Source organism: Notolabrus celidotus, chromosome 4, assembly GCF_009762535.1.
Source record: "Notolabrus celidotus isolate fNotCel1 chromosome 4, fNotCel1.pri, whole genome shotgun sequence".
NCBI classification, from domain to species: domain Eukaryota; kingdom Metazoa; phylum Chordata; class Actinopteri; order Labriformes; family Labridae; genus Notolabrus; species Notolabrus celidotus.
The window spans coordinates 23887771-23897686 of NC_048275.1; the positions used below are offsets into that span (position 1 = coordinate 23887771).

Sequence of the window (9916 nt, forward strand, 5' to 3'; positions counted from 1 at the left end):
AATAGGTGTTCTCTGACTGTGTCTGCTTTATATTATGCTAGTTATAATCATAATGTTTCCTAATGTTTTCTTTATTACAAATAAATCCTGTGTAGTTTTAGTAATTTAAATATGAGATATGATGTCCTGTGCTGACTGGTCTCTTGTTTTCAGGCCATCGCGCACTATGAGCAGGCAGCAGATTACTACAAGGGAGAAGAATCTAACAGGTACATGTGCCAGTTGAAGTGATAGTGCATGTTCAAATAAGACAGAGAAAACACACACGTATCAAGGGTTTAAGGTCTTTATTTGTCACAACAGGGCTGCATAATGACCAACAGAGAATTTAAAGTGAAAGCTCAGGCTGATAAACATTTTTTACTTTCAGGCAGTGTACTCAGGGGGGAAGACAGCAGTAGGTTATCATGTTAGATTATCTGTAGACTGATGGTTTTGTTTCTTTGTTTGTGTTTCAGCTCAGCCAACAAATGTCTCCTGAAGGTGGGACACTACAGCGCTCAGCTGGAGCAGTACCAGAAAGCTATTGAAATCTATGAACAGGTAACAGCTGAAAGCACACACTTTTTCAAATAACCATAATATATATACAACAACTGTACAGATGAATCCCATTAAAAATATCTCATGCACATTTGTTACAAAAGAAAAGTAATTTTTGGTTTGAGTCATGTTTAGACAGAGGTTGTAGACACTATATTGTTTTGTAAGATGTACTTGGAGTGTTTAGGATTCTGAAATGTAAAGGAGTATTTTTCATTTGGGTCTGTATGTGAATTGAAATAAAAACATTCAAACAAAAATATATAATTCCACAGCCTCCAGTAAAACACAGAAAACATTCAAGCTGGGATACAAATGTTTAAATAAAAGGGATTTATAACAAAGCCCTTATCATGATAAAGACATCTTGTCCTACTGCTTGTTTTGTTTCAGGTCGCCATGAGCACAATGGACAATCCTCTGTTGAAGTACAACGCCAAAGAGTATTTCTTCAAGGCTTCACTCTGTCACTTCATAGTAGATGAACTGAACGCTAAGGTAACACACTGGACACACGACACAATACTATACTATACAATACAATACTTTACCAGATAGTACTAAACTGTGTGTGTGTGTGTGTGTGTGTGTGTGTGTGTGTGTGTGTGTGTGTGTGTGTGTGTGTGTGTGTGTGTGTTTCAGTTGGCCATTGAGAAGTATGAGGAGATGTTTCCAGCCTTTTCAGACTCCAGAGAGCTCAAACTGTTAAAGGTAAACTTCTCTTTATCTCAGTGTTGTTAAAATGTTGTTATACTATGTGCAACCTAACACTTCAATGTTTTAAAAATATTCTGTTGTTAGATAAGTATAGGTGAGTATATAAAGAGTATTTCTAGTGTCATTTTTTTGTGAATTTAGCATTCTGGGGGCACCTGAAATTTTTTCAAAAGGTCATGTCTGCTAATGTTATGATCATTAAAGTCTAATAGGTCCAACGTGGGAACTCAAGTCTGTGAATTTTTAGAACACCATTTCCACATTTTCATATGATGTAAATAATAAAGTGTGAACTTTCTTTAAATTGCCTCTTTAACATAGTCAAGATAAAGTAAGGCAACATTTTTCATGTTTACTCGCCACAGAAACTCCTAGATGCCCACGAGGAGCAGAATAGTGAGGCGTTCACGGAGGCCGTCAAGGATTTCGACTCAGTGTCTCGTCTGGACCAGTGGTTGACCACAATGCTGCTCCGCATCAAAAAGACCATCCAGGGAGACGCTGGGGACCTGAAGTAGATATATTATGAGACAAGGGGGGAGTAAAGGAGGGAGACATGGGGAGAGAGGGCGTTAAAAAGAATATATAGATATGGGTAGAGTGGGCTGGATTATGAGAAGAAGGAAGGGGGAGTGTGAGGATGTGTTTTGGTGGAGAAAAAAGACATATGGGAGATGAGGCAGGGAGGGTGGGACTGAGGGAGTTTACAGTTGTACATATCAGTCTGCATGTGCCCCCCCACTAGCTAAGCATCACCTTTAAACCACCTTTAGACCACCCTGTGCCCCTGCTCCCACAGTATTGCTCTTGTAACACGAGACTGAAATGTACTAAAAAAGAAAGAGTGGAAATGAAAAGTGTGTGTGAGAAAGAGTGTGTGAGAGTGTGTGTCTGTGTGCTGAAGTGAGGTAAATTATACTGTTTGATGGGAAAGTGTGCAGCTCATCTCAGATTTAAGGATATATATGACTGAAAATGGATGATAATGTTATTTATGAGATTATTAATATTTATTGTCAATACTGAAGATATAATTTATTGTTTATTCTGGTGCTCAGTGTTACGATTTGGCTTAATATTTTAGGTATTAGCCCCTCTCCTTTTTAACTCTCCCTCACCTCCTCTCCTCAGCAGTTCTTCCTCCCCCTCCTCCTCTCCCCCCTCATCCTCCCCTCACCCCTACACCCCCTGTCAAGTCAGTACTATCACCCATTGTGATTGGTTAGTTCTTTGTGTTCTGGCCAATGGTTGGTCGTTGCAGTCAACCTGCAGTGCTCATTCCAGTCTCTGCCTTGTTTGTGCATGTCTGTTGTCATGTTGATGTACGTGTTCTCTGTGTTGTGCTAATGTGTGAAGAACATACATGTAGCCTGGTATCATTTGTGTGGAATCAGTAAATATGTACCTCAGATACCGAGTTGAAATAAAACATCAATCAATATGTCTGTCTATTTTTCGTTTATTAGCTTATTTGTTCTTTTATTTATATATATCAGGCATGCAGAAGGAATACAAGTGGAGGGTTCTGAGCTCACTCAAAGTTGTTCTGATAAGATTATGGTACTGTGCACCATGTTTTATGCACTTCATACAATTCCGGGGGGTTCAAGGTTATATAGATGGCGATTTTATGGATAGACCTAACGGCAAATCTGGGCATAAACCACCACAGCAAAGACAGAAAGGCTAAAGCAACTTTTGGGATGCTTGTAGTGTAACAGAATTCTGCAATTAAAGTTAGAATTCTGAGATTAAAGTCAGAATTCTGACTCTTTTCTCAAAATAACAATGATAAAAATATATATTGGACCTTAATTTTTTCCCTCCAATGATTAAAATCAGAATTCTAAGATTAAAGTCAGAATTCTGACTTTTCTCATAATAATAATAATAATAATAACAATAATAATAATAATAATTATTATTATATATATATCATTTTTTGAGTGGCCTTAATCCTCATCAAATTGCGGGAGACCGGAACATAAACGATGGAGAGACCATAGACTGTAGGGGAGACAGATTTCTACAGAACACTTGTAGCGTTGTACCCATAATGCATTTCGGTGGATTTCTACGATAGACGCTTCCGGTGTGGTGCACGTTCGTTCCTCCCTCGCATTTGTCTGTGTGTTGGGTTAACTTTGAGTGTAAATATTGAACGCTAGTTATCATAATAACTGGCGTTGGATCTATCATAACAGATTTACAGAGGGAGGTGAGATCAACAGGCCGCCAAGATGCCGAGAATTATGATAAAAGGAGGCGTCTGGCGCAACACTGAGGTACGTGTTTACATGGCTAGCTGCGTAATGCTAACCACTCATAGTAAATAGACGTGGGTAGATTAGCATTAAGCTAGCTGCTTCGTTAGTGGCTAAGTTCGCAATGCAAGAACATCTTAAGTGTTGCTTCCAGTTTTATCGAAATAATTGATTTCATGCTTGTATGAAGTTGTTCAATTAGTAACGTATTTAGTCAGTAAAGTTACCTACCGCAATATGAAACAATACTACAGCCTGCAACATTTAAGACATGATGTTAGCATGTATGTGAAGTGACAAAAGTATTCTGAATGCGTGACAGGATTAGGATTGCCCCATGGTGATAATGGAAAGCATGTTATTTGTGTTATCGAAGTCACGTCTGATTAACACATGTGGTTATATATTAAAGATGTGTTTGCACCTGTGTTTTGTTCGACATTTTCCAATCTGCCCACTTCTGCAGGATGAGATCCTCAAGGCAGCGGTGATGAAATATGGGAAAAACCAATGGTCCCGTATTGCCTCTCTGCTCCACCGAAAGTCTGCCAAACAGTGTAAAGCCAGATGGTAAGTCTTGATAGAAAGTCACGAGAGGGGACATTTGAAGTTGCATTGCAATTCTTATCTAAAACTGTGCTCTTCATCAAATTTCAACGTGTTTCGTTAAATAAAATCCAAAGAAATCAACACACTGAAGGGGCATTGCTACCAAGAGTTCCAGGGTCTTTTAGCCCCAGAACTACTTTCCCCTGAACTAAAAGGTTCCTGTGCCCCCATTGTTTTCTGCGTTTCGACCGTTGGCTGAAGTCCCGGGTAGATTGTGCAACTCAGGCCAGTGACGTATGGAGAAATATATATATATTAAATAATATCTTATTAAAAAACTAAACTAGTTTGCATTCCCAGGAACTCCCTCTGTGTTACAACAACTGTGTAAACTCCACAAACACACGTTACGTTCAACCGAAAGTCCCAGGACCTCTGAAAAGTACTACCCCCAAAGCAGCGACTGTTCAGGGGGAGATTAACTACCCCTGAACTAAATTTAGACCCTGGTTCCTCCGGTCGAAATGCACATAGTTCAGGGGTAAAGTCCCTAGTTCCAGGGTAAAGTTCCTGCGGTCGAAAAACGCCTTTAGGTGAAGTTGGTGACTAAGGAAGATCTGTAAAACTCCTTTTTTGGAGATTTGTGATTGTTCATCATGTGTTTTGTACATATGGGCCTTTGTGTAACAGTCTTTGTGTTATCTTATGCATTAATTCCTCAAACTGAATGTTGTAAACATTGCCTTTGTGTTTGTGTGCAGGTACGAGTGGTTGGATCCTAGTATTAAGAAAACAGAATGGTCCAGAGAAGAGGAGGAAAAGCTGCTTCACTTGGCCAAGCTGATGCCCACTCAGTGGAGGACTATTGCTCCTATCATAGGACGTACTGCTGCCCAGTGTCTGGAGCACTATGAATACCTGCTGTAAGATTCATACTTCTTTATATAAAACACATTTTCACATGCTTAAAGTTTCAGTGTCGTTGAGGCACTCTCTCCACAACCTTGATTGTGACTGTAGCTGAATTTGAAGCATATTCCTGTACAACTTAACTGAAGAGTATTATGATTACCACAGATACTGTTGATTCACAGTTTGTATTTGTGTGTTTAGAGACAAGGCAGCACAAAGAGACAATGAGGAAGAAGTGGGAGATGACCCAAGGAAGCTAAAACCAGGGGAGATCGACCCAAATCCTGAAACTAAACCTGCCAGACCCGACCCTGTGGACATGGACGAAGGTTTGTTTTCACATCAGAAAATATTGGGAGTGACAGACTGTTTTACAGAAACTTTAATTTGATGATCTACCCTTTCTCCAGGTCTTTTTCTTTTTCTCTTATGCTCAATTAATTCTGGAGCTAAATATGCTGCAGTAATAATAACATAACAGTTCAAGCCCATCATGCAAGAGATGTTTTAATGTATTAGCTTTGCCTGCCTGTAGATATATTAGACCACAGTTTGACCTTCATCATATACAGTATATGTAGAGCACAAGTGCCTTGTGTATATTAAAAAATGTACCAACTTACTAAATACATTTTGTCTGTCTTTGTCATTCTCTGTAGATGAGTTGGAGATGCTGTCAGAGGCCAGGGCTCGACTGGCTAACACCCAGGGTAAGAAAGCCAAGAGGAAGGCCAGAGAGAAACAGCTGGAGGAGGCCAGGTGAGACATAAATACACCCGCAAACAAAGCACGAACCAATACAAGGCTATCATTTCAGTTCCTTATAATTTAAATTACAACCTGTCACTTATGACATTCTCAGTTGTATTCAAAGTGACAGTGTACCCTAAAAAGTTGTCGACATAACTGAGACTTACTTGCTTCTGCTGCAGACGGTTGGCTGCTCTGCAGAAGCGCAGAGAGCTTAGAGCTGCAGGAATCGATGTCCAAAAGAAGAGGAAGAAGAAGAGAGGAGTAGACTATAATGCTGAAATTCCCTTCGAAAAGAAACCTGCACAGGTAACACCCCTGGATTATTTTTGTTCCTTTATTTATACAACATTTTGAATTCACGTAAAAAGGGCCACTCATGGATTGCTTACATGTGTTTTCTTTCAGGGTTTCTTTGACACCAGCATGGAGCAGTATGTCCCCCTGGAGCCAAACTTCAAACGGCTCAGACAGCAGCACTTGGATGGAGAGCTACGCAAGTCAGTACCAGCATACATGTTATTTTACACATACAGTTTGAGTCAACACAAAAAACACATGAGGTTTAACGCTTATAGCTTCAAAAGACACAAACACTTCATGTGGATGGTTGATGCATATTGCACCTATGAAAATTTGTAGAATGAACCTCTTGCATTTATTTACAAACCTTTTTGTGTGTTTGTGGTTAGTGAGCAAGAGGAGAAGGAGAGGAAGAAAGATAAACAGAAGATCAAGAAGAAGAAAGAAAGCGATCTTCCATCTGCCATCCTGCAGACCAGTGGAGTGGCTGAGTTCACCAAGAAGCGCTCCAAACTGGTTTTACCTACACCACAGGTAAACACAACACAATAACACCTGTAGTGATCATTTGTGTAATGTACACTGACTATTATATGTGTACACTAATTCCTGCATCACAATGTACATTTTTGTCGCAGATCAGTGACGCTGAGCTGGAGGAAGTTGTCAAATTGGGTGTTGCCAGTGAGGTCGCCCGTCAAGCCGCAGAGGAGAGTGAAAGTGGAAACTCTGCCTCCTCAGCCCTTCTGTCAGAGTACAGTGTCACCAACACAATGTCAACAGGACTACGTACCCCACGCACCCCTGCTGCACAGGACAGGATTCTGCAGGTAACAGATTCTCACTTTGCATTGAAGGAGATTTAGATAAATATAGTTTATCTTTTGTCTTAATAACTCTGTGTTAAGTGTTTAATCATGTGTCTGTCTGCATTTGCAGGAAGCCCAGAACCTCATGGCTCTGACCAACATCGACACCCCTCTAAAGGGTGGTCTCAACACCCCGCTGCACGAGAGCGACTTCAGTGGAGTGACTCCTCAGCGGCAGCAGGTTCAAACACCCAACACAGTTCTCAGCACACCTTTCAGGTAACAATGCCCTCACCTCTGTCCTGATTATCAAACAAACCAGCTGGTACAGTAAATGTTAACAGTAAATGTTAAATTCCTTATTTACTTTGTGCATTGCCTTTACACTGCTTGGCAGTACCTGCACCCAAATGGACTTGAAGCACTTTGTTACCCGTACTGATCTTGTTTCCTCTTGTCTAGATCTTTGCTTGTGTTGTTCTTGTTCTCGTATGTACGTCGCTTTGGATAAAAGCGTCTGCTAAATGACATTGTAACATTGTAACATTCATGGTGATCTCCAACAGAACTCCTGGACAGGGTCAGGGACAAGAAGGTATGACTCCTCAGGCTGGAGGAGTCATGACTCCACGAGGGCCAGTAACACCAGGTTTGACCCCTGGCCGCACGCCGCTCAGAGACAAACTGAATATTAACAGTGAGGAGCAACTGGCTGATCCTGCATATGCTAAACACCTGGTAACTACAGGCTTTTACTCATGAACAGATCATACACACAACTCACCTGAGAATATTTAGAGTGTTTAAAGTGTTAAGCATTGTATTTGAAATTGAAACAAGAATTCAAATGTGGTGCCTTTCCCTCTTAATTCACAGCAAAGAGAAAGCTTGCAGCATCTGAAGCAGGGCCTGCTGTCACTTCCTGTTCCCAAGAACGATTTTGAGATTGTTCTTCCTGAAAACGCAGAGAAAGAGCTCGAAGAAACGGAGACAGAGACAGGGTTCATAGAGGACTCTGCAGATGTGGAGGCACGCAAACAGGTACGGTACCACACATGATGTCATCTAAATGGCATTTAAATCAAATATATACCTGATGGTGAATACCTGTTGTCCAGAAAAAAAGGGTTAACAGGGTTACTTATGTGTGTGTGTCAGGCTATACGCACTGCAGAGAAAGAGAAGGAGCTGAAGCTGCGTCACACCCCTGTCCAGAGGAATCTCCCCAGACCTACAGAGGTATGGTTGAATGCAAAGATTCTTAAACCACTTTTGCAATACCACATGTTTAAAACGATTCAGTTTGTCAGTTTATATTTAACATAATTGAAGAGTTCAAAGCTTGCACAGATCCCCATTAATGTGCATCTCTGCAGGTCAATGAGTCTGTCCTCCGTCCTGCCTCGATGGAACCTCTGTTGGACCTCCAGCTGGCCGAGGAGCTGATCAAACAGGAAATGATCACAATGCTGCACTACGACTGTCTGCACCACCCTTCAGCCCTCACTGCCAGCCAGCTACAGCGCAGCAAAGGCAGAGGCCCCGCCTCCACATCTAACAACGCGTCACACATCGCGTACCTGGAAACACACACATATAAGCCAGTCAGTACAGAGGACATGGAGCAGGTAACGCATGAAATAATCTTTCAATTTGAGGCACATTATGTAAACTGCTTCTGGTGTACTGGTTATCAGATGTGGTAATTACTGATGTTGCTTAAAAACAGGCAAAGACAATTCTTGCAGCAGAAATGGAGGTGGTAAAGGGAGGTATGGGACACGGTGATCTCAGCATGGAGGCTTACAGCCAGGTGTGGGAGGAATGCTACGGACAGGTGAGCATCCCTCTATTCAAAAACAGAAAGATGGAGAGTGTCATATGACATCACTTACTGAAAATCACAGTTTTCAAGTTACTGTCTGCTCCCTCTGTCTACAGGTTTTATATCTACCCACTCAGAACCGGTACACCCGAGCTAACCTGGCATCAAAGAAGGACCGTATCGAAAGCCTGGAAAAGAAACTAGATGTAAGAAAGCACACAGACCGCTAATTAACCATGAGCGATTCACTTTACCTTTCTAAGATCAGCTACATCAATTAAATGATACATCAGCTGCAAACACTGTGGTCACTGTCTGTGTTACCCTTCAGGTGAACCGTGGCCACATGACAGCAGAGGCTCGTAAAGCAGCTAAACTGGAGAAGAAACTGAAAATCCTGCTTGGAGGATTTCAGTCAAGAGCTCTGGGTCTCCTGAAGCAGCATAATGAACTTTGGGAACAGGTACTGAAGAGTTTCCTTTCAAATAAAGTGACTTTTCTGTTCTTAAGTCATAACTTTATTTATGAAATAGCTAAGTTGAATTAATGCACAATGTTTTGTATGAATGTATTTCTCATGATGCCCACCAGGTGGAGCAGTCAGCCACAGAGCTAGAAACCTTCAATCAGCTGAAGAAACAAGAAGACACTGCCATTCCCAGAAGACAAGCGGTGTGTACTTTATTTACTAACTAGTTAATTGAGTTGAAACCATCCTGAACTCATTTCTTTTAGATTTATTATTTGGAATTGAATCTTTTGACCTCAGACATAAAACCTCTTCAACTTTGACTCATCTTTCTGACTATGTGTGTTTAAGGCTCTGCGGGAGGATGTGGAGAGGCAGATGGAGAGAGAGAGAGAACTCCAGCAGAGATACGGAGAGCTGCTGATGGAGAGAGAGGCGCTGATCAACAGCGCTCAGAAATATTGATCCACACATCTGTATACACACTTGTCATGAACGTACTTATTTCAAGCTAACAGCTGCTCTGGGAGACAAACAGAAAAACAATGAGTTTCCTCTCGTCAGTGCTGCGAGTCGTCGTATTGAACCATCCTGTCATTTATCGATATTTGTGGCAATTCCAGAGAAGAGTCCAGCCTCCGTGTGCTCATAATGCTATGATGTCACTGAGTTTTGAGCATGCTCAGAAGTCTTTGTGTTTCTGTATTAGTGACCAATAAAGTTTCTTTTCAACAATATGTCTGGGGTAGTTTTAGAACAAACTGGAGAATTTAAT

General features: G+C 41.2%; 2 protein-coding genes across 2 annotated transcripts in view; both read left to right on the forward strand.

Moving 5' to 3' along the window:
• napba (N-ethylmaleimide-sensitive factor attachment protein, beta a) overlaps positions 1 to 2701 on the forward strand; it is an 11954-nt gene extending 9253 nt beyond the window's left edge. Inside the window, exons 6-10 of the mRNA XM_034682424.1 lie at positions 154 to 209; positions 459 to 543; positions 937 to 1041; positions 1186 to 1254; positions 1626 to 2701. Coding sequence (XP_034538315.1) covers positions 154 to 209; positions 459 to 543; positions 937 to 1041; positions 1186 to 1254; positions 1626 to 1778 — 468 coding nt within the window. The 3' untranslated portion in view covers positions 1779 to 2701. The remainder of the gene's footprint in view (positions 1 to 153; positions 210 to 458; positions 544 to 936; positions 1042 to 1185; positions 1255 to 1625) is intronic.
• A 606-nt stretch (positions 2702 to 3307) lies between these two features.
• Positions 3308 to 9878, forward strand: cdc5l (CDC5 cell division cycle 5-like (S. pombe)). Its single transcript, XM_034681521.1, has 19 exons — positions 3308 to 3545; positions 3991 to 4094; positions 4835 to 4996; positions 5187 to 5314; positions 5645 to 5744; positions 5918 to 6044; positions 6144 to 6235; positions 6428 to 6572; positions 6677 to 6868; positions 6978 to 7126; positions 7414 to 7585; positions 7724 to 7888; positions 8006 to 8086; positions 8224 to 8475; positions 8577 to 8684; positions 8789 to 8878; positions 9004 to 9135; positions 9264 to 9344; positions 9493 to 9878. The coding sequence occupies exons 1-19, from the start codon at positions 3501 to 3503 to the stop codon at positions 9604 to 9606; spliced, it is 2439 nt and encodes an 812-aa protein (XP_034537412.1). The 5' UTR covers positions 3308 to 3500; the 3' UTR covers positions 9607 to 9878.
• The last annotated feature ends 38 nt before the right edge of the window (positions 9879 to 9916 follow it).

Excerpts from the sequence above, each read along its gene's own strand:
- cdc5l (XM_034681521.1), top strand. The coding sequence starts at position 3,501 with ATGCCGAGAATTATGATAAAAGGAGGCGTCTGGCGCAACACTGAG. Across the intron at positions 5,315-5,644 it reads CCCTGTGGACATGGACGAAG|ATGAGTTGGAGATGCTGTCA; the intron begins GTTTGTTTTCAC and ends CATTCTCTGTAG. Across the intron at positions 7,586-7,723 it reads CTGCATATGCTAAACACCTG|CAAAGAGAAAGCTTGCAGCA; the intron begins GTAACTACAGGC and ends CTTAATTCACAG.